Source organism: Ochotona princeps, chromosome 6 (genome assembly GCF_030435755.1).
Source record: "Ochotona princeps isolate mOchPri1 chromosome 6, mOchPri1.hap1, whole genome shotgun sequence".
NCBI classification, from domain to species: domain Eukaryota; kingdom Metazoa; phylum Chordata; class Mammalia; order Lagomorpha; family Ochotonidae; genus Ochotona; species Ochotona princeps.
Window position 1 is genome coordinate 1933800 of NC_080837.1, and position 27393 is coordinate 1961192.

Genomic DNA, 27393 nt, shown 5'->3' on the forward strand with positions numbered 1-27393 from the left:
GCCCCGTTGGCAGGCTGTGTCCAAGCAGAGAAATGGCTGGTGGAGTAGCCCTGTTAATCCTCTACCCTCCAGCAGTGGCATCCCATTTGGGAGTCGGTTCGGGTCTGACTGCTCCACTTCCCCATCCACTCCCTTTAACGGGCTGGAATAGGCAACAGATAAAAGCCAGGGCGGGGCGCGACCTTCTCTGAGGAAACACTGCAGTCCAGTGCCGGCACCGCACCCGCCTTTGTGCAAAAGCTCCAACGACCACGCCTCGCTAATCGTGCCCCGCACAGCCCCGCCCCCAAGGAGCCCCGTCCCGCCCACTGGAGCCCCGCCCCGCCCACGGGAGCCCCGCCCCGCTCGCGGGAGATCCGCCCCCAGGAGCCCGCCCCAGTCTCTGCCCACCCCCCACGTGACCAGCTCGGCCCCACCCCGACTTCGTCCTCCCCTCCGGGGCCGTGGCGCGCTGGTGTGACGTGCGCACGTGTCGACGGTGGCCGTGTGGAGTCCGGAAGAGGCGTGAGGCCGGAACGTGGCGGCCCCCATGGCGCTGTGGCGCGGCTCGGCTTACGCGGGCTTCCTGGCGCTGGTGGTGGGCTGCGTGTTCCTGCTGGAGCCTGAGCTGCCGGCGTCGGCGCTGCGCTCGCTCTGGAGCTCGCTGCGGCTGGGTCCGGCGCCGGCGCCCGCCTCCCCCGAGAGCCGGCTGGCAGCCGCCTGGGACGCGCTCATCGTGCAGCCGGCCCGGCGCTGGCGCCGCGTGGCCGTGGGGTGAGTGCCCGGGCCGCTCGGGGCAGCGGGCGCGGAGAAGGCCTTCCCGGCGTCCCCGCGAGGCGGCGTGGGGCGCGGGGCTCCGTGGGCTGACCCGGTCACCGTGCCCTGGACACGACGCGGGGCTCCGTGGGCTGCTGGCCCCTCGGTCACTCCAGCCCTGGTCACGGCGCGGGGCTCCGTGGGCTGACCCGGTCACCATGCCCTGGACACGACGCGGGGCTCCGTGGGCTGACCCCGGTCACCCTGCCTTGGACACGGCGCGGGGCTCCGTTGGCTGCTGGCCCCTCGGTCACTCCAGCCCTGCCCAGGGCACGGCGCGGGACTCCGTGCACTGCTGACCCCTCCCTTCTCCCCGTGGGTGCGCACCCGGTCGCCCCGGCCTTGTGCTGGTTAGGACTGGGAGAGGAGACTCTGCCTGCTGTGACCCCTACCACTCTCCTGGGACTTGACCTTGCCCATGTGAGGCTCCCAGGACGTCCCTCTCGCCCGTTGTCTCAGTAACCTCCTTTGCGGGTGCTGGGACAAAGGGTGGCTGACGTCCAGCTTCCCATTTGCCCACCTGGGGCGATGCCATGTACACTGCTGTTTGTCTTGTTGCTTTCTGCGGTGTCAGCCCCTTCTTCCAGGCAGAAGGAACAGGCCCCCCACGTCGTGCGTTCAGCATATCCTCCTCAGCTGCGTGGTTTGGGGGTCCCTGCCTCTCCCCTAGGGAACAGATGTGTTCGCTGTGCTGGTGGCCAGCTTTGGAGGCTGTGGGAAGTTAGCATGTCCAGGAACAGAATGTCCGTGGCTGCCTCCCAGTTGCCCTGTTTCTGCTGGCTTGGGGCTCTGTCCCTAGCCCTGCATTAGCACCATGTACACATTACAGACATTTTGGGGGTGAGAGATTTCACCCCAGTGGGTTTGTGTGAGACTGTCTGTGACAAGCATGAGAAAGCTTGGTAATAATGGGAGAACCTGCTGTCTCGAAGGAAAACCCCTAATGTCCCCCTAGGGTGGTGATCAGAGGGCTGGAGCCCTATTTACTTTTGCTTCATCCCAATCACTCTTGAGTGGAACAACAACCATTTGATGGACATGTTGGAATGTGAGATTTGCTGGGGCCCAGCCAGGCAGTCTGGCCTGTGATCCTCGCAGGGCAGTGGACAGTACCTGGGTGGAGCAGGCCGACCCTCTGCTGGGGTTGTAGGGCAGTGGACAGTACCTGGGTGGAGCAGGCCGACCCTCTGCTGGGGTTGTAGGGCAGTGGACAGTACCTGGGTGGAGCAGGCCGACCCTCTGCTGGGGTTGTAGGGCAGTGGACAGTGCCCGGGTGGAGCAGGCCGACCCTCTGCTGGGGTTGTAGGGCAGTGGACGGTACCTGGGTGGAGCAGGCCGACCGTCTGCTCTTTGTTTTTCTGACAACACAACGATGGCTGAGCATAGGATCAGGCACAGTCCCTGCTAGGAGCACATGGGGTCCATTCTCCCAGAGACACTGGTTTAAGGGGAGTAGCTGGGGAGAAGTTATCTGCCACTTTGGAAAAAGAAGATGCAGGGTGGGACGTGGCGCTGTGGCTGTGGCTTGCATGGGCACACCCTCAGCGTGCCATATGGTTGCCACTTGAAGAGGCGTTTAGAAAAGAGCAAGTGGCGGAGGAAGCCAAGCTGGATTTCAGAGGAAGGGAAGTGGACTGACTGGGGGGTGGGGTGGTGCAAGTGAACTGTCCCTGCCAGCTGCTGGCAGTAAATGGCAGAGCTGCAGGCGCCAGCAGGTTGGTTACAGTCAGAGGCAGCCTTGGATCCCCCAGAACAAGGAGGGGAGGTTAAAAGTCAGTGAGGGTGGGAAGCAACGCGAGACCGCCAGACAGAAGGGACAGGCCCACCACAGCAAGGGCCAGATCCAGGAAGTGACAAGTGGACTGTTTGGGAACAGAGTGAGGAACCTGGAGCAGAGAAAGGTGAGGTGCACACAGGGATGGGGCCAGACTGGAAGCGCCTTTCTGTCCATGTCATGTTCAGGAAAGCCAGAAGTGTTCTGAATGGGTGAGCCAGGCCAAGTTCTGTGCTGAGGACAAGTGGGGAGAAGGTGAAGGGCAGGTTCTGAGCCGTGGCTCCAACCTGTTTTGCTTCACATTTGGGGGGATGGGTAGATTTAACATTTATGCAAAAAGATGTTTAGCCTGTAAATGAAGATACACATGGATGGAAGAATCTCTTTTGGGGTGTCATAATTAGGAGTTTGCATACCGGCTCTCATTGCCTTCCCCTTTTCACACCCTATTCATTCATTCTTCCTCTTTGTCTCACACACTCACTCCAAGCTTAGTGTGATGTGTCTCAGGGAGGAATGTTTTGAGAGCCGGACGCTGGTGGAGAGGCTGTTGTTTGTTTGACAGTGGTGGTACAGGGTGAGGTGGGTTAGATGCAGGGGGTAGCTTTGGGGTAGTTCACTTAAAGTAGCCTTGGGGGGACAGATACAGTGTTGCCATCCAGTCCTCATGGAGTGGTGCAGGTGGTACAGCTGAAGCCTGGGTTCCTCTTCATGCCAAGAACATCTAGAAAAGCAAGCTGTGGAGGAAGCCAGGCTGTATTTCAAAGGATTAGGAGCTGATCTCACCAGCTGCTGACAATCGACGCCTGGGAGGAGAGCAGGGAGAATTGGTGAGGCTGGTGAATGGAAGGAGGGATTTGAAACCACGTGGCCGGCTGAGCCCCATCCCCACACCTGTTAGGACATGGGGTTCTCCCGTTACTCACCCACTGCTCGTTGAGTGACAGCCGGTGCTGTCCTCAGATCTGACACCCTTTCTTTTCCCAGTACACTCAGTGCTCCCGCTGTGTCCACCCCCGGGCGCTCCCCTGTGGTGCTATGGCCACCAGCATCAGGTCTGGGTGTGAATTGAGGCTCCTCTGTCTTTGTTGTGTGGGATGTTAAGCCTTAGTCCTGCTTTTCTCAGCTGACAGAGCTGATCTCTAAGGTGTCGTGCAGGCTGTGGAGGTCTGAGGACGGCTGCCTAGCGTGGGTGCTTCAGTCACTAGTGCCCTGCTGTCCAGAGCCTCCCCTGGGTCAGCACATTGATGTCTCTGCAGGTCTGTCTGTCGCAGGGACTACCATTGGCCCCTGTGCCCTCTGAGAGACAGCTGGAAGCTGAGAAGCACCTCCCAGGCGTGTTGCAGAGGACAAAGCAGTGGCAGGGGCAAGAAGCAGGCTGTCCAGGTCTGGTCCTCCAGCCTGGGGCCCAGTGCCCACCCCTCTCGCCTCTTGTTCCAGCTTCAAGAACCTGTTGCCTCCCCTCTTCTCCAGATGATTTGTCCGTATTCGCCCCATAGGTCTCAGAGGAGTATGGCATCCCTCCTGCCTGCCACCTGCACATCCTGCTGTCTCCCACATCTGACTGTCCCTCCCCCTGTTTCCTCCTGATTAAAAAACACAGTGAGTGATGATCTTGCCCACATGTTAGACAAGGAGGGATCCTTGCTCTGGTTACAGTGTTACACATGTGGAGGTACCTACAGGAGGAGTGTCCCACATACAAAATGCTAAACTATTGCAGGGTTGTGATTTTTTTTTTATAACATTGGGATGTTTGTATAAATAATGAGAGTTTGAAAGTGGGAGCCAAGTCTGAAGGAACACGCGTGTGTGTGGGTGAGTGGTGACTGTGTGCAATGACTTTAAAATTGTTTAATGTTATTTTTAATATTGTTCACATAGCTGAGAAGGATGCATGCCCATGTGGGCCTGACTAGGGTGGGGAGGGCCGAGGTGGGTGGACAAACGTTTCAGTTAGTTTTTTCTCCTATGTCTGCAGGGAGGAAAGGGGCGGGACCACTCCTTCCTGTGAGTCTGCACGAAGCTCTGGGGGTGGGGGTGATTCTTTGATGAGGAGACCAGCTGTGGGGAAGAATGTTCTAAGGGAGTTACTGGAGTGGTTTTGATAGTTCTGAGATGCCATCGATTCATTGCTCCAGGGTTAAGAAAAATCTTTCCGGGCCCAGCGCCGTGGCCTAGTGGCTAAAATCCTCGCGTTGAATGTGCGAGGATCCCATATGGGCGCCGGTTCTAATCCCGGCAGCTCCACTTCCCATCCAGCTCCCTGCTTATAGCCTGGGAAAGCAGTCGGGGAAGGCCCAAAGCCTTGGGGCCCTGCACCCGTGTGGGAGACCTGGAAGAGGTTCCTGGCTCCTGGCTTAGGATTGGCACACCAGCTGTTGTGGTTACTTGGGGAGTGAATCATCGGACGGAAGATCTTCCTCTCTGTCTCTCCTCCTCTCTGTATATCTGAGTTTGCGATAAAAATAAATAAATCTAAGAAAAGAAAAGAAAAGAGAAAGAAGATCTTTCCAAGGTCTGTTGGTTGACAAAGTCCGTCTTAGTGCACCCACAGACCCAGGAACATGCTTGGCCAAGAGAGCTGTCCAACCTGCTCTGCTCCATCTTGACGTCCCCTGCGGGCCTAGATGGCCATCCTGTCTCCCGTGTGCCTCTGGCCATGCACTCCACTCTACAGACATCAGCCATTGAGGAGGCCCAGTCATGTTACATGCTTTCCAAGATTGGACCACACATCCTGTGATTTTTCCCTATGGCCAGGGTCTCAGTCCAGTGGTCTAGGGTCCAGTGGTTGAGGGTACCCCAATAAACCTTACCTGGGGTGATCCTCAGACTTTTGTGTGCTTTAGCCAGTGCTTTAGCCAGCGTCAAGTTTGGTCCATCACCTGCACCAGCCAACATATGCATTGGTGCATGCAGCTGCCTGGTCAGTTCTACCCTAGCCCCAGATCTCACGTAACCCAACCAGTGCTGTGGGCCAGCCTAGCCAGCCTGGCACAGACCCAGTCCTCAGGCATATCAGCGGGTGCCACAGTGTAGCCAGGGTGACCCCCAGTAACCCCATCCGGGCCCGCCCCCTAGCACGTTTTTGTGCATGCCAGCCTCTGTTGTGACCTAGCCGACCCAACCTCCACATGTGTCGGGTTGGTTCCTGTTAGGTGAGTTATGTGGTCCAGGCATCACCAGCCCTAGTTCTTGTAAACCAGCAGGTGCTAGGCCAGGCACAATGGCTCACTGTCTAAATCATCACCCTGCAATGCTCTGGGAACCCATATGGGTGTTGTTTATGTCCCAGCTGCTCCACTTCCCGCCTAGCTCCCTGCTTATGGCCCAAAGCCTTGGAACCCTGCACCTGCATGGCAGACCCACCCAGAAGAAGCCCCTGGCTCCTGGCTTTGGATCTGCTTAGCTCTGGCTGTTGTGGCCACTTGGCAGGAGACGCAGCGATGGCGAATCTTTCTCTCCCCTCTCTATAAATCTGACTTTCCAATAAAAATAAATCTGTTTTGTAACATTTATATATTTTTATTGTTAAGTCAGATATATATAGAGAGAAGGAGAAACAGAGGAAGATCTTCTGTCCGATGATTCAGGTGACCACTGCGGCTGGAGTGGTGCTGATCAGGAGCCAGGAGCTCTTCCAGGTCTCCCACCAAGGCTTTGAGCCATCCTCGACTGCTTTCCCAGGCCACAAGCATGGAGCTGGTTGGGAAGCAGGGCTGTCGGGATTAGAGCTGGTGCCCATATGGGATCCTGGCACGTTCAAGGTGAGAACTTTAGCTGCTAGGCCACCATGCTGGGCCCTAAATCTCTTTTTTTTTTTTTAATTTTGTGATATAATTCCATAGGCGCTCTAGGATTTCCCTAACCCTTTCCCCAAATCCCTCCCCCCCATTTTCCCTGTATTATTACAATAGCATAGTCCTTTTTTTTTTTTTTTTTTTTAAAGATTTATTCATTTTATTACAGCCAGATATACACAGAGGAGGAGAGACAGAGAGGAAGATCTTCCGTCCGTTGATTCACTCCCCAAGTGAGCTGCAACGGGCCGATGCGCGCCGATCCGATGCCGGGAACCTGGAACCTCTTCCGGGTCTCCCACGCGGGTGCAGTGTCCCAAAGCATTGGGCCGTCCTCAACTGCTTTCCCAGGCCACAAGCAGGGAGCTGGATGGGAAGTGGAGCTGCGGGGATTAGAACCGGCGCCCATATGGGATCCCGGGGCTTTCAAGGCGAGGACTTTAGCCGCTAGACCACGCCGCCGGGCCCAATAGCATAGTCCTTTATAAGCAGTCATAAGTCCATCATTCTGTTTTTTAAGTGTACCCTGACATTACAGGTATGGACAGTAGCTGAGAATCCAGCATCCTATTGCCAAAATATATTTAACAGCTTTATTGAGTCTATTTTTGATCTGGAAATAGAAATGCATATTGCATTGTATCTTCACATCTGGATATGATAGTCCCTATTACACAGTTACAAGCCAGCCCCTTAAGTGAAATGCCATAAAATAAAATCAGCAACATGAAGTGAAATAACACTGCTGAATGAAAAAAAAAAACAAAACAAAACATAAAGAACTTTCTTGGAGAAAACGATGCTACTGTGTGACCTATGAGTCAGTGAAGAATTTAGTAAGAGAAAATAAACTTTTAAAGAAGTGAAAAATAAAAAAAAAATCCCCTGAGATGCAGCAAAAACAGTATTGAAAAAACTATTGTTATTATATTTGCGTAAATGTTGCCTTAGAACATTTGCTGTTTATCCTTTTGGGATTGACTTATTTCACTGAGCATAATGATCTCTAGCTGGGACCACCTGGTTGTAAATGGTGGAATTTCAGTTGTTTAACGGCTGAGTAGTATTCCATGGAGTAGATGTACCACAGTTTCTTTAACCACTCTTCTTTGGACACACATCTGGATTGTTTCCATGTCTTCACTATTGTAGATTGTGCTGCTGCAAATACAGGATTACAGATCCCTTTGTCATAAGCCGATCTGATTTCATTTCGATATATTCCCAGAAGTGGGGTGGCTGGGTCTTACGGCAGGTCTGTTTTCAATTCTCTTAGCACTCTTCATACTAACTTACATCATGGTTATACTAGCCTACACTCCCACCAGCAGTGAAGGAGGCTACCTTTCTCCTCACGTCCACACCAGCAGCTTTGTTAGCTGAGTTCTGAATGTAGGCCAGTCCCACTGGAGTTAGGTGGTACTTCAATGTGATTTTTGCTTGTATCTCCCTGACCGCTAAGAAAGCACCAAGTGCAGTGTGGGCACCACCATCTCATATGGGCCCTGGCTCATCTCGCAGCTGCCCCACTTCCCATCCAGCTCCCTGCCAGTGCCCCTGGGAAAGCAGTAGAAGATGGCCCAAGACCTTGACTCCCTGCACCCATGTGGAGCCTCAGCGGAAACACCTGGCTCCCAGCCCAGGTCTAGCAGTTGGGGGCCATTTGGGGAGTGAACTGGCAGGTGGAATCCTTCTTTCTTGATGAGTTAGTTACATGCCTGTTGTTGCCATTTTACAGATGAGGTAGCTGAGGCAGAGAACACAAAGTGACTCTAGCAAGTCAGCCAGCCAGTGTGAATCCAGGCAGTTGGACTCTGCCGGCATTTTCTCAGAAAGAAATCTGCCTCTTGTCAGCACAGTTTCACTCGGAATGCGAAGCCCCTGTCTCCTGACCCTGCGGCTAGCGTGAACCTTGGGTGACTGTCGAATGGAGTCTTCGCCCAGCCGCCCAGGAGTCTCCTCGTGTGTGTGCCACTGGCTGTCCAGTTGCATTCGGTTCTCTGTGGTGTCTTCCAGCCATCAGACGTGGACGCACCCAGGGCCCCTACCGCTGTCGCAGGTCTCGTTCTCCTCCCTTCCAGGGTCAACGCATGCGTCGACGTGGTGCTCTCGGGGGTGAAGCTGCTGCAGGCCCTTGGTCTGAGTCCTGGGCATGGCAGAGATCACGCTGTCTTGCATTCAAGGAATGATCTGGAGGAAGCCTTCGCTCACTTCATGGGGAAGGGAGCAGCTGCCGAGCGCTTCTTCAGCAACCAGGAGGCCTTTCGGGACATCGCCCAGGTTGCCTCGGAGCTCCCTGACGCTCAGGTCTGTTAGCCTCCCCCGGGGCACATCCAGAGTTGGGGGAAGCGGTGTACCAAGCCTCAAAATGGTAGCCACTGGGAATCCAGTTCTACAGGGTCTTTTCCTCTTTGTACAGCGCAATAACCAGTCTTTTGCTAACTCTGCTGTTTCTAAGCAGCTTTAATGGAGCCGGTTTACTGAAATTCCTCACTGATGGGGAGGGCATGCTTGTGGCTGTGACCACCAACATTCTGAGTATGGCCGGGCCTTCCCCTGGCACGGGAGGGGGCAGGCGGGCCCTTGCTCATGTGGAGCAGGCTTCCTCACTGTGAGAGCTGTGAGCTGCGCGGTGATGAGGTGCCGGCAGCCTGTCTAGCTAGAACTCCCTGAATGTACCCTCTTGCTCCCCAGCTGTGCCAGACCTGCACAGGCATTGCCTGTGTATGCTGGGTGGGGAAGAGGAGGGGACAGAGCCACAGTATGCTGAAAGATGCAGGTGACTTTGGTAGTTGCAAGAGCTGAGCAGCCACAGGTGATCTGTGGAGGGGCCACTGACCTGGAGTTCTGAGTCTGTAGATCCCAGCAAGTGTTCCGGCTGATGCAGCTGGCCTGAGAGCCTCAGGTGCCCGAGCTAGGCCATCCTGAGATGGAAGGGAGCCGAGACATCCTGGTCACCAGGTCGTCATACACGCGGCCCTCCCCAGCTCAGCCCATCAGGCCTGTGGAGCCGAGTGTTGGTCACTTGGTCAGGCATCCCGCTGACCAAGGACACGCTTCGCTGTCTTTAACTGATACCTTTCAGACAGACCTTTGTGGCCACTTTACTCGGATGGTGTTCCCAGTTTTCATCCCTTGGAGGTGCCCACTGGAATGGCAGGAGTGGGCACAGCCCTCAGCCAGCTGGCTGCTAAAAGCAGACAGCAAGCTGCTGGTTTCCTTTCTGGTCCTGTGGACAGCTATGGGGGGCAGCTCCCCGAGGAGGATCTGGGTGGGTCTGAACTGCCACCGGCCGTCACCCCACCCAAACGGCGGCATGCCTTCTGCCCTGTTGCTGTCCTGCCTTTGGTTTCACAGTGAGAAAGATTCCACTGAAACTGAAATTTTCTTCCTGGGGGTCCAAGGTTTCCCAACCCTGTGAAACCTACCGTGTTTGCTGTTTGAGTTTGGTGCCCTTTGGTTCCTTAAAATAGAGGGCAGGAATACTCTCAGCAATTAGTAACCAGCATCTAGAAATTCCATGGAGTGAATTCTCTTAGTTGTTGGTGAAATAAGACAGTAGTTAAAGCCAGTGTGTTAAAAGGCCAGGTTTTGGGGCCTGGCATGATAGCCTAGTGGATAAATCCTCACCTTGCATGCACTAGGATCCCATATGGGTGCCAGTTTGTGTCCCGGCTGTCCCACTTCCCAGCCAGCTCCCTGCCTATGGCCTGGGAAAGCAGTTGAGGACGGCCCAAAGCTTTGGGACCCTGCACCTGCTTAGGAGACCAAGAAGAGCTCCTGGCTCCTGGCTTTGGCTGCCTTCAGCTCAGCTCTGACCATTGTGCCAATGACGATAGAATCAGCGATGGAAGATCTTTTTCTCTGCTCTCCATGAATCTGATCTGCCTTTCCAATAAAAATATAAAATGAACCTTTAAAAAAACAAAAAACCTTAGTTGTGTAAAGCACTGTCTTTTTTAATTCAAAAGTGGATCACAGTCACACAGCCTGGAGGAAGAGCAAGGGGCAGCCAGGGTCCAGGGGTGGCTTGATCAGTGCCCCTGCATGGTGCAGTGCCCGGCTGGTGGGAGCCTGGGCAGGACTACTGAGTAGGCATCTCAGCTTCAAAACCAGAGCAGTAGCCTCCTTCTGTGACCCACTTCCCAAGGCCAATGGATGCACCTGTGGCCACTTGTAATATCACCTTGTGTTAGCTGAGAGAGCTGGGCTGAAGGGAAAATACTGTCCAGTGTTAGGGCCATTCCTTTTTTTTTTTTTAAAGATTTATTTATTTTTATTACGAAGATATATAGAGGAGGAGAGACAGAGAGGAAGATCTTCCGTCCGATGATTCACTCCCCAAGTGAGCGCAACGGCCGGTGCTGTGCCGATCCGGAGCCAGGAGCCAGGAACTTCCTTCCGGGTCTCCCACACGGGTGCAGGGTCCCAAAGCTTTGGGCTGTCCTCGACTGCTTTCCCAGGCCACAAGCAGGGAGCTGGATGGGAAGTGGAGCTGCGGGGATTAGAACCGGCGCCCATATGGGATCCTGGCGCGTTCAAGGCAAAGATTTTAGCCGTTAGGCCACGGTGCCGGGCCCAGGGCCATTCCTTTTGAAAATCTCCAGGGAGACCCATTTGCCAATGGATTTTTCTTTCTCTAAATTTGACAGACAGCATTTTTAGAGCATTTACTTTTTTTTCTCGCTATGATTTATTCTTTTAGAAGGCAGAGTTAGAGAGGGAAGGAAAGACAGAGAGCTTCCATCCACTGGTTCAGTCCTCAGTGGCTGCCATGGCCAGGGCTGTGCCGGACTGAAGCCAGGAGGCAGGAGCTTCTTCCGTGGGTGCAGGGGCCCAAGCACTTGGGCCATCTGCTGCTGTTTCTCCCAGCACATCAGAAGTGAAGCAGCTGGGACTTGAACCAGTGCCTGTACAGGATGCCAGTGCCACAGGCAGTGGCCCTACCTGCTATGCCTTGGCACCAGCCCTGCATTTATTTGTTGAGTGGGACAGGGCTAGCCTTGCACCCAGTTAGCAGAGGCCATGTAGATGAGGACTGTGGGAGGGACATGCTGAGGTTTCAGACTTGGGAAACAGGTCTCTAGTCCCGTCTGGGAATGTGACTGTGGGGACTAAGTTACTGTTAGGGGAAGGGAAACAGCCAGCTACCCAGGAGCCAACTCTGAAAACACCATCTGGGATTTCCCTGCTGTGAGAAGGAGATCCTAAGGCAGGAAACTGGCTGGAGGAAGGTGTACCGGTAGAGTGAGGAAGGGAAGAGCCGGAGATGGAGGTGGAGGGGGAAAGGAAAGTATGGGTTCCTCACCCAGGAGTGAGACTTGAGTTCATTTTAACATCTGTTGAATGTCCTTGGGAGGAGTGGGAGAGAGAGCGCCTCTGGGGTTGCAGTGTGCTGTGCTAAGGAGCCCTCCAGCCACACCCAGAGTCCAGGTCCATCCCCAGCGAGGGACCAGTTAGCCTGTCCACTCCTGAGCACTCACTCTCCCTGCCTTATCTCCATGTCCCTTGTAAAGTCACTTCAACGCATTTTGCAGTGGAAAGGAACTATAAATATTTAGATTGAAAATTAAACAAGAATAACAGATGTGCTGAATGCTGACTGTGCCCTGACTTACAGCACTACGTCGGAGGGAACGCGGCGCTCATCGGACAGAAATTCGCAGCCAACACAGATTTACAGGTAGGTCAGATTCCCAGGATTCAAACCTGTGCGTCTTGCTGCTGTCCCAGTACTTTCAGGAGCAAGAAAGAGTTTGTTTCCTGACTCAGTCTGTGTGAGGCTCTGGTCTGCTGCCTGGAAGCTGTGCAGTATTGGGTGTGAGCAGTAGGAAGTACACTGCTGGCCTGTGGGGGGATGACCCTTGCAGCAGCAGGGTACAGCTGTGGATGCTGCTGCCAGTGCTGCCAGCCCCAGCTCACTCGCTACCTGAGCAGGGGAGAAGCCTACGGAGATTTACAGCTGGTGACCCTGGAGCTAGCACTGGAGTCAAAACCGGAGACGGGTTCTGTGAGTGATGAGGGGAAACCAAGTTGGCAGTGTTGTTGGATCCAGACCCAGAGTCTTGGAGAATGAGAGCCACTAGATTGAAGTCAGTGGGAGAGTGTCTTTAAGTGTGAAATTGTTGTGGAGGGGGCAGAAGATGAGAGGGTGAGAGCTGGCTCTGCCTGCCTTCAGGTAGCAGGTAGCCCTGCTGTGGCATCCCTGGCCTGACCAGGCCGGCTGTGTGGGACGAGGAGTGGGAGTCGCACAGTGGTTGTGTTAGGGCGTGTTATTGCATGAATATTCACTCTTCAGTAGAAATTGAAGCTCTTGGGGAATTCTGGAGTGCAAGTACCTGTTTTCTGGCAGTCATTAGCTTACAGGGAGTAGCTAACTCTCTAGGGGACAGGTGGGGACTCCAGGGCTGGCCTGTGGGCATTTGGCCAGCTCCTATGCAGCGGAGACAGTCCATCCTGTCAGAATTCCAGGAGTTTTCCTGGGTCCCTGAGAGGCAGCTGTCCTGGTGCTGGCCGTGGGGAGGACCAGCAGTGTTCCTGGTCTCTGGACAGGCTGCAACCAGTCTGATTGGCAGGCTGAGCAGAGAAAAGGGTGTGTGTTACTCAATCCACACAGCCTTAGGGCCTTAGGGAAGAGTTCCAGGGAGGCCCAGACAAGGACTGGCACAAGGTGGAGGATTCCCGTGCCAGGGATGTCAGGCTCAGGTTGACATGGGCTCGGGCTGCTCTTAGAGCTGCCAGACCCTAGGACCTGGGTGCCGGGTAACAGACTCCAGAGGGACAGCTCTGCACTGCAGGCCTGGTAGGGGCTGCACTTCTCAGTGAAGAGAGGGAAGCTTGGTTCCCTGGCTTGGTGGACTTGTCCTGTGTGAATGCATCAGATGGCATACTTTAAATACTTTAAGTAGATATTTAAATACACACACTTTTGAGCTTTGGGGGCAGCAGGCGCTGTATCAAGACCTGCGTGCCCAGTGTAGATACTGCACACACAGGCACAAAGGGGCCCATACAGTGGGATCGGTGCCCTTGCAGCTATGCATTAAGCAACTTTATTTATGCTAAAAAGTGGGAGCACAGGAGAAAAGAGAAGAGGTGCAGGGCTCCCTCCCCCCAGATTCCATCCTCTAGTACCCCATTGTTGGAAGGGGTGAGCCAACTGCCCGCCATGCAGCCTCCTGGTGCGTGAGAGACAAACAGACGTGGCAGGGATTCCATCCGTTGGGAAACGCACACTCTTAAATAGAACAGTGAACAGCCTCAGGCCAGGAATTCCAGGAGAGGAGAACTAGGAACCAGTCGTCATCAGCATGACTGTGGAAGCCACCTCCCATAGGCCAGGGGCACACAGTGTTCTCCAGCACAGACATGGCAACTTGATCCCTGCCCTGGTTCATACCCAGGGCTATTCCCTTGGTCGCTATAACCTAGTGACATCGATCCCCACCTAACGCTCTTCCTGAGCCACCATCTTGTGACTTAATGACCTACTTGCCCTTGAGCCCCACAAACAAGGTGTTTTCCAGAAACAACATCAGTGAACACTCAGTTCTAACTGTAAACCAAGTCTAGTCTAAGTGCTGGGCTTGTGCAAAAAACTCACTCAATCTTTGGGGTACCCCGTTAATGAACTCCTATTACCACAGGTGGGAAGGCAAATATGCAGTTAAAGCTGTCTGTGTTCAGACATGGGAACGGTGGTGTTAGAGGTTGGCCCTAAGTAGCCTCTCTGTGCTGTGTGGCATCTTGGGAGTAGGCCCTGGAGAGCAGAGCCAGGGCGGACTTGGTGGGGGAGAAGCTGGACTCGCGGGGAGCAGTGCCTTTAAGAGTGCCCTCCAGCAGTTTGGCCAGGAATTGGGAGTTAGTATTGCATCATGTTGACCGCTGCTCCTGCGTCTGCCAAGAGGGTTGCACAGCCTGCTTTTTACATTGACCTGGCATCCCTGTGATAAACCTGACTGGTTCTGATGTGTTCATTTATATACTCGTGTATTTGTAGACCTTCTAGATCTAGAGTTTACATTTTCTGTTTCACAGGCAAGCTTTGGTAATTGACATTTTTAAGGACTCCATCCATTTTCTTTTGTTCATTTATTGACATAAAACTAACCATAATATTCTCTTAACCCCTTAAGATCTGAAGAATCTGTTGTGGCATTATCCCTCCAGATACTGATACTGGTCATTTGTTGGTGAATCCATTAGATAAGGAGAGATTTCTGAACCCAAGACAGGCAAGGCCTACACTCCTCGTCAGGAAGAAGAGGCTACAGAAAACAGAATAGACTGCATCCCTCAGCTACCCTAAGGCAGGGGTGGAAATCTAAGGAGGGAAAGAACTGGGACAGGAAGACAGCAAACTTAGACTCACGAATCAGAAGCTGCCTCCCCCTTCCTGTGTAATACGGTCTGCTTGTCAATCAAATGACCCCTCCCCAGAGTGGACTGCCCCTCTCTGGGGCCTGGAGTTTGGTATCATATAACCATCCCCTTCCCAGGCTCAGGGAGGAGCGCCCCCTCTCTCCCACTTTGCCCTTTCTATGTCTGAATGTGTTTCCCACTTTTTAGACTTGACCCTGCCACCCTCACCCCCTGAAAAAAAACCAAACCAAAACAAAACAAACCATGGTTGCTGCTGCTGCGTGAGGCTGGGTGTGCGTCTGACAGCTCTGCTGTTTGTGTGTGCTCACCTCCCTGCCCCTTCCTCGCCTTCTGCCGGCTTTGGGCTGTTCTCTGCTTCGTTTTAGCTCCTCTGACTTACTGGCTGTCGTTCTTTGCTGCTGGAGTGGTCACTTGGGGTTTTGTAGTGCAGGTCTGCAGCTTATCCAGCAGTGCACTTCCGCTTCTCCCCTTTGGGATCGGCTTTACTTGTGCTATATTATAAATCTTCACGTTTAATTACATGTTAAAAAGTAATTGTGTGTGCTTATCCAGAGGGAGCACTTCTGGCGTGTGCAGGCCAGCGTCTGGTCCCACAGCAGCCCCAAAAGCACACTCCTTCTGCCTAATGCGCCACCCTTGGCACAGCGCTGCCAGGCCCCGACCCTGAGCCCCTGCAGGGTCCCCAGTGTGGCTCTTTTTCTTGGGGACCACAGTACTTTTTTTTGCTTGATTATCTCAGTAGTTTTATTTTGTTTGTCTGCTTTGAGAGGCAGGGGCCGAGAGAGTGCCCACCCACTAATTCACTTCCTAAATGCCTGCAGCGACCAGAGTTGTGGGCAGACCAAAGCCAGGAATTCCCTAGTGGGGAACAGGACCTGATCACTCAAGGCCAGTCTGCTCCCTAGGATCTCAGTGGGCAGGAAGCAGAGCCAGAAGCTGGCATCAGGTACCACACCGGCGCTCCCATGTTTGGGAACCAGTGTTTTGTTTAAAGATTCATTTTTATTTGTAAGGCAGATTTTACAAGAGAGACAGAGATCTTCTGTCTGCTGGTTCACTCCCCAAATGGCCACAGCAGAACTGAGCCAATCCAAAGCCAGGAACCAGGAACTTTTTCCAGGTCTCCCATGGGTGCAGGGGTCCAAGGACCTGAACCATCTCCCACTGACTTCCCAGGCCACGAGGAGTAAAGCACAGCTGGGACACGAACTGGCAGCTGTATGGGATGCTGGCACTCCAAGAATTAACCTGGTACACCACTGTACCAGCGCTGTGGTTTTTGTTTGTTTTTTAAGACTGATTTATTTTTACTTGAAAGAGAAGCAGAGAGAGAGAAACAGAGAGAAGTCTTCCATCTACTGGTTCATCCCCAAATGGCCTCTATGGCTATAGCTAGGCCTACCCAAAGCTAGGAGTTTCTTCTGGGTCTCCCATATGAGTGCAGGGCCTAAGGCCTAGGCCATGGTCTGCTGCTTTCTCAGGCAATCAGCAGGGAATTAGATCAGAAGTGGAGCAGCCAGGACTTAAACCAGCACCCATTGGAGATGTGAGCACTTCATATGGAAGATCGGTTTGCTATACTGCACTAGTCCCGGGAACCATGTGGGGGGTGTGTGTGTGTGTGTGTGAGTGAATTTAGTTTTATTTTTGATGATGTTGACGTAGTTGAGAAGAAGGCATGCCTGTGTGGACCACTGGTTAGGGTAGAAAGGGTCAAGGAGTAGGGGAAAGTGGATGAGACCATTGTTTCCAAATTTTTCTTCTTCCTGTATCTGGGGGAAGGAGGAGAGAAGAGGGGAAGTCACACCAGCCTCAGCCACCTCCATACCCGGGGATGGGGGGTGGCCACCTAATGTCATCCCAGGGTCCCCAGTGGGGAGCGTGCTCTGAGGGTGGTTTTGATGCTCAAGTAGTTTTGATAGTTCTGAAATGCTGTTGATGTTCGCTGATCCAAGGACGAGGAAATCTTCCCAAGATCCGTTGGCTGACATAGTCCACCTTAGAATCTCCATTCACCCAGATATTTGCTGCCAACGCTTGGCTGGGACAGTTGTCCAGTTTGTTCGGCCCTCCATCCTCTACTATGGTACTAAATATGCTCTACAAGACCCAGTGGACTTTTATATCCTCCACATGCACCTGGGTATCCATCCACTGCTCTGGGTATCCAAGCCACTGAGGAGGCCCAGTTCTGACACATGCACTCCACACCAGACCACAGATCCTGCAGTTTTCCCCATGGTTGGAGTTCTGAGTCCAGTGGTTCACTTGAGGGATCTTGAAAGAAACCTCGTCTGAGGTGATAACATACCTGACTCTTGCGTGTGCTTGCCAGTACAGGTCTGGGATCATGGCTCAGTCCATCACCCACATCAGCCTACACACACTGGAGATTGCAGTTGCTAAGTCTGTTCTGTCTCCAGTCCTGTCTCCTACACAAGCCAGTGGGTGCTGCGACCCAGCCGAACCCTACCTACCACACACTAAGCCCTCACATACACCAGTGGGAACTGCAGCCCAGTCAAAGTGACTCCCGGTAACTGCCCCCAGTCCTGATTCCTGTGCATGCAGGTATGTGCAGCAGACTGTGTGCTGACAGAGGAGTTCCCCAAGCTCTTCTCCCTAGTGGCAGATCTCATTGGCCCAGATTGACTTAGTCTACATCTTGTCCTGGAAAGAACAGAGGCCTTGCCCCACTGGCCCACACCCATTCCACTTCTTACTGTTGGGTGCTACAGCCCAGCAACATGTGATCCATGCCCAGACCTAGCTCTCACATGGTTCAGTGGGTACAGAGACCAACCAGCCTATGCTATACCCACCCTGGCTTTTACGAGACCAGCAGGTGCTGGAGTCTAGCCCACTCTGGCATACCCCAGACCCAGTCCACACCCATGCCAAGGGACATTGCAGTCATGTCCGTCCCATATTGCCACCCCATTCCAGCTCTGGCACTCACCAGTGAGAACCACAACGCAGCCAGAGAAGGCATCACCTTAAGCTCCTCACCAAGCCTGTTCCAGCCCCAGCTCTTGCACATCCCGGTGGTTGCTCTGACCCAGCTCAGTATAACCCATCCACTTCTTGGCCTTTGCCATTGGATGCTGCAGTCTGGCCTGCCCAACCCGCTCCCAGTCCCAACTCTCGCTTTTGGGTGCTGCAACCTAACCCTGCACAGTCTTATCCTATCCCTGGCTCATGCAGACCAGTAGGCATGATAGCCTACCCCAGCTTGACCCTGACTTCCTCTTGGCTCCTGCACATGCCAGTGGGGTAGTGTTTGGTGCTGTCTTGCCCAGTCCAACTTCCTCCAGAACCAACCCACACACTTGCCAATGGAGGGAGCTACCTTGCCCAGCCTGACCAACACCCAGACCTGAATCACATGCTTACCAGCAGAAGCTTCGTCCACCAGGGCATTTTTCAAGTTCTCCCCAGCAGACCCACCCCTGGACCTGAGATCTCACATATGCTCTGGGTGCTAGGCTCTTGCCCAGCGCAGTCTGCCCCTTTCATCCCAGCTTTTGTATGAGCTGGTGGGTGTTACCACCAGCTCATAGAGTCCCCACACCCTATTCCTGGGTACATCTTGGGGTACTATAGCCTGGACCAGCCAGGCTGTTCCCAACCCCAGTACCCATGAGTGTCTGAGGGTTCCATGGTCATGCCTAGCTCAGCTCATCACCATCCCTAACTCTTGAGCAAATCAACGGAAATTGCAGTTCCACAGAGGTAAGCCCACATATTCCTCACAGATTCTGCCCCTAAACCTGTTTTTTTCATATGCTGGGAAACAGTGTTTTAGCTGTATTATTAAATACCTACCCCTGCTCAAGTACTTTGAAAACCATTGTTTCATGTATTTTGTCTATTTTGTTGTTAACAGGTAACAGGCTAACTCTGGCCTTTAGTAAATCTTTGAGGTGAACATCTAGAGAATTTGAAAAAGGACAGAGAGTGGTCGGGGTAAGGCTTGAGGAAAATTGAAGGTGTGTTTTTACCAAGGAGCTGAGGTTTTCTAGTTGGACACACGAGAGAACCTCTTTCTTTTCCAAGCTTTGGTGTGGGGCATGTTGAGTGTCATCTGGGACTTTCCCCCATAAACCCTGTTCCATTGTGAGGTCCATCCGAGAGCACACCGGATGCAGAGATGTTACAGCTGAGAGCCGTTGTAGGGACGGCAACTCCCAGCAAGGTGGTGATAGACCACTGTGCCAACACAGGCCTCCAGGGTTGGTCACAGCTGGTGACACCATTTGGTCACTATCAACTGATAGTAGTGGATGCTGGAAAAGGGAGTGTGTCAGGCTGATTACGGAAGCAAATGGCTGCAGTGAAGGGAGGGCTCCCAGTGGTCAGGAACAAGTAAATCTTTTCATCCCTTAAGGACCCCTCTGTGCCAGGCAGTTCTCAGAAACCAAATGGGGCTGAAGTCACTGAGTGTTGAGATGGTGTTACTGTTATCTTCCCTGTAGCTGGGTGACTGGAGTTGGTTTTTCCTTCAATGCTCCATGCCCTTGTCTGTGGTGCTTTGTGTCTGCTAGCATGAGCTTTCAGAATTTGACATAAACTCCACTGTTTTGCCAAGATGGTGAAAGTGGCCTGCGTGTCTCTTGCTGGCCTGGCCACTGTGCGGGCCCCTGGGGAGGAGAGGGCGCCCTGACGGCCTGTGTGTTGCTTGTCTCCAGGTCCTCCTTTGTGGTCCAGTTGGTCCCAAGCTGCACGAACTACTTGATGACAGTGTGTTTGTCCCTCCAGAGTCATTGCAGGAATTGGATGAGTTCCACCTCATTCTGGAGTATCAGGCAGGTAAGGGAATGCGTAAGTACCAGTGCGCCTGGCCAGGGAAGGCAGTGTTGTTCGATTGGGCACACCTGTTCATCTTGTGCGTGCCACACCACTTCCCGCCTGGTTCCATGGAGCTGAGATTGCCCATAGTCTCAGTGCAGAGCCACGACTCACAGGCCAGTCCTTGGGCCTCCGTCAAGGTGCTCGGAGCCCAGATAGGACTGGGCATGCTCAATAAAAATGATCTCCCTTGTTACTGAGAAGGGAGTGGGCGGGTGTCCCTGCCCAACCCCAGGCAGGTTCTCCCCCCAAGCTGCTCTGAGTTCCAGGCAGACCATAGCATTTCCTTTTGCCCTGGGCATGCGAGCGGTAGGTGTTTTGTGTTTCATGATGTGTGTTGTCTCCCCTTGTGTGAGCCCAGGCCTGACCCTCCCCACTCCCTGCCTCCTGCAGCTGGGTCTTACCATGTGCTCACGAGGCAAGCCTCTCAACACAGTGTTAATCCCGTTGAAGACCCAAGCCTCCAGACTGGCACATTAACACTCTCCCGGCCAAGTCCCGAGATGCCCTCGCTTTCCTTCCTCAGCCTTCTGCCCTCCTGAGCATCTTAGTGAAGGGCAGCATGCCCTCGTGGTGGGGGAGGGGACCTGCCTCTGATGCACCCCTCCTCCGCTGCAAAGTTCCTGCTTCCTGTCATGGTCCCTGGCGACCACCAGGTGACACCGTTATCTTTAGCCAGGCTCCTGTGGGTGCTAGCCAGTTGTGTTCTGATTACCAAGATGTCACAGCTGCTCTCCAAGGAAGATGGTTCCCAAACCCCGCACTGAGTTTTCTTCCCTGGGCCCGATGGGCAGCTCCATTGTCCTCAGCCCCAAGATAGGTCGGCAGCAGCTCTCAAGCCAGCTCCTGGAACACACACTCGTCCCCAGCTTCCCTCTGACTTAGGAAAATTACAGGAGAGTTGGTCAGGTTTTTTCTCTGTTTCTCTCCTACAGAATTCCCCAGAGACTCTCCTGCTCAGGGGGTCACTGTGTGGTTCTGCTGCTGCCACTCCGGCTGCGGGCCACACTGCTGCAGCGTGAGGAGAACTGGCTGGCGGCTCTGGGCCCACCCACGCTGCTCCTCTGCCTCCCTCCTTGTCCTCGTTGATTTCTGTCTCTTGTCACTTGCTGGAAGCAGCCCTGCTTTGAAGGCAGTGTGTGTCTCCTCACGGAGAGCCCCTCGCTGTGCTTCCCAGTGGTGCCGCTATGGGAGAGCCAGGTCCTTGTCTCACTCTGTGAAGAGCATCAATATTATGCATCAATATTTAGCCCGTTACAGTATCTGGGGAATTTAGGAAATGTTGGACGTGGAGTTTGTCCTTGTAGCGTTTGGTGTTGTGTGCATGTAGGTCATCGGTCTGTCCTCAGAACCTCTTGCCCTTGCTTACTCCTGCCGTGGCCATAGCTGGGGCAAGGCGAGGCAGCAGGAGTGGTGTGCTCGACAGCAGGGCCCTAGCCTCAGCTCCCAGCTCCTGCGGGAGGTGTAAACTTGGAAAAGCATTGGAATTTCTAGAGCTAGTGCTGGAGTGGGAAGCAAGCAGGCGAATCTGATTGGATAGCAGAGGTAGCAAAGGCTTCATGTGTCAATGGAAGGTAGCACTTGAACTTGAAGCCCTTCCTCTGAGCGGCTAGCACAGGCGCGACTGAAGCCACCAGGCATCTTTAGCCTTGGATTGTGTCCTGTGGGCAGCAGCAGGAGGTGCGTGAGCCTGGCTCCTGGGGGCTGACACTCCTGTGGCAGGGCAGGTGCAGTGACACCTTGTGCTGACAATGGACAGCCCTGTGGGCAACTCTCCTGTAGCTCGGGGAGCTCCTCACCTTGGCACAGGCTGTCTCAGGTTGGGGCTGTTTGTGCTCCACCTCCTTCCACAGTGCAGTGCTGAGCTTAGACCCCTGTGACCGAGGGGCCTGTCTGAAAGCCAGCCTGCTTGGAGCTCAGGCTCCAGAGAGGTGCCTGTCAGTGCCCCCCAGCCAGGAGGCCTAGAGTCTCTTCCCCCTTTCCCACTGTGTTTACTGGCTCTTCCAGGGGAGCAGTGGGGCCAGTCAGAAGCTCCCCACGCCAATCGCTTCATCTTCTCTCACGACCTGTCCAACGGGGCCATGAACATGCTGGAGGTGTTTGTGTCCAGCCTGGAGGAGTTCCAGCCCGACCTGGTGGTCCTCTCGGGCCTGCACATGATGGAGGGACAGAGCAAGGAGCTGCAAACCAAGAGGCTCTTGGAGGTAACAGTGCCGCCCGGTGTCTCGCAGCGCCGGCCAGTGTCTGCCTGTGGCTTCTCACCCCTTGGGGCGCCAGCTGGGAAGCAGGCCTGCAAAAGGCACCGCTCGCTCTCAGGCCTGGGCGGCAGTGGGAGAACAAGGCAGCTTCTGCCTGCTGTGCTCCACTGAATGTGGCTGCGGGGTTGGTCTGTGTGCTGTGTGCGCCCACCTGCTCAGCTGCCGTGCCGGGGTACCGAGGCAGTTCTTCAGTAACACACTCTGCCAGAGAACACCCCTCACGCCCAGAAGTACCGGGGTTCATGGTGCTCACAGCTGGAGGACACACACAGGGCAGCTGGGAGGAGCAGCTTTTCTTCCTTGCCTGTCTCTGATGGCAGTGCTGCTTTTTCTCCGTGTAGGTTGTCACCTCCATTTCTGACATCCCCATGGGGGTTCCAGTTCACTTGGAGCTGGCCAGCATGACCAATAGGGAGCTCATGAGCAGTATCTTGCAGCAGGTAAGCCCATGGCCCTCCTCTGGCCCTTGTGGACACGCTGTCCCGTCAGCAGGACAGAGCTGTGGGCTCTGGCAGCTCAGGAGATAGCCGTGGAGTCACTCAGACCCAAGGCCCCAAGGCTGCAAGGAAGGACCCAGGAGTGTTCGATACACACCTCCTAGGCAGGCGGAAGTGTGGCAGTGATGGCTGGAGCGGGGCCTGGCCTCCCTCAGGGAATGGTTCCGCAGGAAGTCAAGCTCAGGAGCTTCCAGTTCAACTCAAGGAGCTCCAAGGAAGGTAACTGTGAGGGCTTCTGTCCCTCTGCCCCTGGTCCAGACAGCAGCAGCATGATGACAGGGCCAAGCCGGTGGCCACCTCGAGACCCTGGCTGGCAGCCTGCCTGTGTCGCCCACAAGCTTCTGGGCTCAGGCCAGTCATGTGGGCTCCTGCCTCACCTCCCCTCAACCCTGAGGACTTTGCAGAAACACTGCACAGTGCACATGGTGTCTGCCTCCTGGTCCTGCTCAATCTGTTCTCTCTGTCCCTGCAGGCTTAGAGGTGTGTCCATGTGGAAGGACAGCCCTCCTGTTTCAGCCCCTTTTTACCTAGAATGGTCGGCTTTGCTCTCACAGACTTCCCCTTGGAGAGCTTCTCCCAGCCCAGGGTGGCAGTGGGGGTGGGCTGTCTCCCTCGACACTTCTGTGGTTTGCCTTACTGTTGCATACAGTGGTGCAGAATAATTGTATCGCTTCCTTTTTGCCTGCATGTGTGTTTCCAGTTCTCAGGCGCTGGTTTGCCAAGGCTACGCTGTGTGCCCATGAAAGGTGTGCCCCTGACCACCCCCTGGCTGAGTGTGTGGCTGCCCGTTTCCTCATGTCATTGTCACCGGCACTGCATGGAGAATGGTGTTCCAGGGCAAAGGGCTTGGGTGGGCATTTCCTTCTCAGGGAAGTCTCAGGCTTAGACACGGAGCAGCAAGTACAGAGGTTCCCATACTGCTGCCCCTCGCCCTCCAACCAGCACCCCAGGGGTGCACCTACCCTGGCTGTGAGCTGCTTCGCCACACAACCTCCTTCCGCTGTTTACAGTTGTTTACTCTTGACGTTTTTCAGAATAGTTTTTAGTTATATTTTTCAAAACAAAAATTTTTTTTAAGATTTATTTTTATTACAAAGTCAGATATACAGAGAGGAGGAGAGACAGAAAGGAAGATCTTCCATCTGATGAATCACTCCCCAAAGCTGGGAACCAGGAACCTCCTCCAGGTCTCCCACGAGGGTGCAGGGTCCCAGGGCTTTGGGCCATCCTCGACTGCTTTCCCAGGCCACAAGCAGGGAACTGGATGGGAAGTGGAGCTGCCGGGATTAGAACCAGCGCTCATATGGGATCCCGGGGCGTGTTGAATGCAGCTGTCCCTCCTGTGGGCGCCAGGGGAGCCCTCGGCCAGAGCTGAGCCAATCTGAAGCCAGGAGCCAAGAGTTTTTTCCAGGTCTCCCACGCGGGTGCAGGGTCCCAAGGCTTTGGGCCGTCCTCGACTGCTTTCCCAGGCCACAAGCAGGGAGCTGGATGGGAGGCGGGGCCCATATGGGATCCCGGCATGTGCAAGAAAAGGAGCTAGTTTGAAGCTGGGACCCAGGAGCTTCTTTCAGGCCTCCCACTTGGCTGCAGGGACCCAAGCACTTGGGCCAATCTCCGCTGCTTCCCCAGGCTTAATCAGGGAGCTGGCGCCCATATGGAATGCCAGCATTGCAGGCAGAGGAATAACATGACATGCCATTTTATCCGCCCTGGTTCTGAGCATTTTATCCACTCCAGAGATGTCATTTCCTTCAGCAGGAAGTTCCACCCTTCTGTAGGCTTCTAGTCCTCAGGACACTTCCCTATGACACGGTGAGCATGACCTGGGGGAGCCTGCAGACCGCAGTGTTAGCGCTGCTGGGGCTGTGCTGCACACGGTGTCTGTCCGGCTGGTCTTGAAGGCGGAGGAGGTTAGCGGAGCTGCCGGGTCCAGGCCTGCAGGGGCCGGAAGCCCTGTGTGCAGGAGCAAGCTGCCTCCTTCCTGCCAGAGAGAGACCTGTTGCTTCTCCGTTAGCAGGTCTTCCCTGCGGTGACCTCCCTCGGGCTGAACGAGCAGGAGCTGTTATTTCTCAGCCAGTCAGCCTCTGGGCCCCACTCCTCCCTCTCCTCATGGAACGGCGTTCCCGACGTGGGCGTGGTCAGTGATATCCTCTTCTGGATCTTGAAAGAGCACGGGAAGAGCGAGAGCAGACCCTCAGACCTCACCCGCATCCACTTCCACACGCTGGTCTACCACATCCTGGCAACGGTGGATGGGCACTGGGCCAACCAGCTGGCGGCCGTGGCCGCGGGCGCACGTGTGGCCGGGACTCAGGCCTGCGCCACAAAAACCATCGACGCCCAACAAGTGTCTCTGAAGGCACCCCAGGAGTTTGTGACTTCCCGTTTGGAAGCAGGCTCCAGGATTGTGTTCAGCCCAAAGGAGCCAGTCGTGACGTGGCACAGGGAGGGGATATCGTTTCACTTCACCCCCGTCCTGATCTGCAAAGACCCTGTTCGCACCGTGGGCCTGGGAGACGCCATTTCAGCCGAAGGCCTTGTCTATTCAGAGGTGCTTCCCCGCTCCTAGGAGGCTCCTGCAGGGCGTGCTGAGCAGAGAGGATCCCAGCAAGGAAGTGCTTTGGAAGATGGACCAAGGGTGTCAGGACAACCTCCAGACCTGACATGGGCAACAGCCAAAGAGCAGCAGATGAGACTGTGCCACACACATTCCAGCCCGTGGGCGAGTCCACACATTTCAGTTTTGCATCCAAATTCAGTTAGCTCCTAACGGGGCTGGGTCTTTATGTTGTGCATTACAGGGGAGACCCCTCCCCAGTCCCATATCCCCAGTTTCCACGGCCTCCTAGAGCCTTGCCAGCCAGCTTTTCCCTGGGAACGTGGCGCCTCCTTGCCAGCTGAGACTTGCATGCGTTGTCGGTTGCGCCCTCGCGTGCTGCTCGAGTCCTCGTCCCTTCCCGCCTTGTGGGGATGGGGTCAGAGAGGCAGGTCAGGATGGGTCAGGCCTCCTGTGCCTTACAGTGGGCTGCAGGCCGGGCGGCCCTGGGCAGCCTAGCGAAGGGGCGACTGCAGGCCTGGTGGCTTGGCTTCTGCAACACAAGATAGGTTTGTGTTCGTTCATAGCCTTGGAGGACTGCTTTTAAAACTGGAATGTGCTTCTCTGTGTCTAATAGGTCATGTGTATGACAAATCATGTGTATTTTATGTTTTCATCAACATAGTCATTGAAGAGTTGGACCCCACGAGAGCCCCAGGATCAGGAATAAATTTGTCATGCTAATATTTATTTATTTTTTTAATAAATCCTGAGTTTTCTGTGTGCTTTTAAAAATATTAAAAATGACATACATTTTAGGAAGCCTGCCTGTTGGTAGTTGATTCTGTTTCTGGCAACATTTGGTCTTGACCCGTGGCCAGCACGTCACCACGCCCTGCGCGGGTCCCTCGCTCGTGCTAAGCCTGGCTGGCCCTGAAACAACAGCACTGGGAAAGCAGCCACTGGGAAGTTTTGATTCAGCGCGTGGTGAGCTGAACGTGCTGACCCAGGGACTAGTAGGCACAGCCCATGATGGCTGTCTGCATTGCTGTGAGCCCCCGTTCCACACCAGGCCCACACAAGCCGCTTCTGGAATCTGAGCACTCCTCCACGCTGCCTGCAACCTCCGCTCCCGGCTTCAGGCCAAAAGACACAGCAAGACTGCTTCTCAGGGAAAAGGTGAGCTTTACGCAGTGTGCACCGCAAGCCACTGCAACCCTCCTCGGCTGTTGCCTCATCCTCCACCTTCGTGCTCACTGACAGATCATTAACCAGCAGCATGCTTTCTTGGTTTTACTAGGTTTCAGTGAGACCAGACAATTTGGAGCAACTCGTCCTCCTCACATCTTGCAGAGCTGTGCACACCTCCCTGTGGTTCCTCACCATGAGCCTGAGTGCCCCGTGTTTGCCTGGCGGTGTTAGTAGCTGGGTCCAGGAAGGGGGAGCAGCACACAGCCTGCAGTGGCCTCAAGTACTCTGGACGCTGCATCAATCTGGAGATGACCATCCAAGCATGGAACAGGTAAGTGTTGGAAGTGGCGGCTGTTCTGTAAGGTGTTACTGACCTTGTGTTGGATGGGTGTGTGTGAACCTGAACCTCCCACCTCGAGAGGAGGGCAGCCCTGTCACCTGGGAGGTGGTGGGCAAAAAGGAACTGGAGGGCGGGCTGCGCTGAACCTGTAGGCTCTGGGCCCTTCACTCTTGGCTTTGTGCTAGTTTTACAAGAAAAAAGTTTGAAAATCCAATGACCTGGGAAAGGCCACACAGGGCGGGTGGAGGGGGAAGGTGCCCTCCTGCTGGCACACAGCTGACGCTGACTGCACTCAGGAAGGAGCTGTCACAGCAGCCAGTCAGCAGCCATCAAGCAGGGCCGCCCGTGGAGGGTGGCTGCTCATCAGTAGGAATCCCAGTCCTGTGCAGGATTGGAAGTGGCCAGTGTTGTGTGTTTGGGACAAGTTGTCCTTGTGGAGTTTCAGGGTTACCTGCATGGCCGGGGACTGAGAGTGGCTGCTCCCCCTGGAGGGCTCTCGGCAGTTGCATACAAAGCCAGTTATGTCATTGGTCACCAAGCTAAACGGACCATTGCCTGTGTCTCTTTAGAATCATTTTAGAATCATGTTAAAGCACTTGAAAAACTCCCACGTGTTATTTTGGGGGGGGGGGTTCTGTTTGTTTTTGAGGTGGAAATTTGTATACAGTACACTTTGTCTACACCACACATTTTAACCGTTCCCCTTGGTAAGTTTCGACAAGTGTGTATTGTATTGGGCCGCCTTGCCTTAGTCCAGAAGACCCAAGAGGTGCTCCTTCAGCTGAGTTTGGGTGTGGAGCACGCATGACTAGTGGCATCTTCAGCAGAGGTCAGTTCTGCCTGTTCTGGGGTTAGAAAGGCAGCGTTGGGGTCTTTGGGTAAGCTGTCACTCAGCATGCCTTGGGGCTGACTCCACTGGACTTGTAGTGTCGCTTTGAGTGGCTACCCACAGGGAAAACAGGTTGCCAG

At 54.4% G+C, this 27393-nt stretch overlaps 1 protein-coding gene across 2 annotated transcripts; it reads left to right on the top strand.

Annotated features, from left to right (window-relative positions):
- Positions 1–479: 479 nt before the first annotated feature.
- Positions 480–25132, top strand: ADPGK (ADP dependent glucokinase). Of its 2 annotated transcripts, none has more exons than XM_058665435.1 (7): positions 480–753; positions 8454–8679; positions 11993–12055; positions 19443–19563; positions 21610–21806; positions 22202–22300; positions 24372–25132. In XM_058665435.1, the coding sequence occupies exons 1-7, from the start codon at positions 530–532 to the stop codon at positions 24924–24926; spliced, it is 1485 nt and encodes a 494-aa protein (XP_058521418.1). In that variant the 5' UTR covers positions 480–529; the 3' UTR covers positions 24927–25132. The 2 variants fall into 2 exon arrangements, with proteins under 2 accessions (XP_058521418.1, XP_058521419.1); XM_058665436.1 differs by having other exon boundaries at positions 24375–25132.
- The last annotated feature ends 2261 nt before the right edge of the window (positions 25133–27393 follow it).

Bases quoted from the DNA above. Each gene is read 5' to 3' on its own strand.
- ADPGK (XM_058665435.1), top strand. From the start codon at position 530: ATGGCGCTGTGGCGCGGCTCGGCTTACGCGGGCTTCCTGGCGCTGGTG. The intron at 8,680-11,992 runs GTCTGTTAGCCT...CCTGACTTACAG, and splicing joins CGGAGCTCCCTGACGCTCAG to CACTACGTCGGAGGGAACGC. The intron at 19,564-21,609 runs GTAAGGGAATGC...TGGCTCTTCCAG, and splicing joins CATTCTGGAGTATCAGGCAG to GGGAGCAGTGGGGCCAGTCA.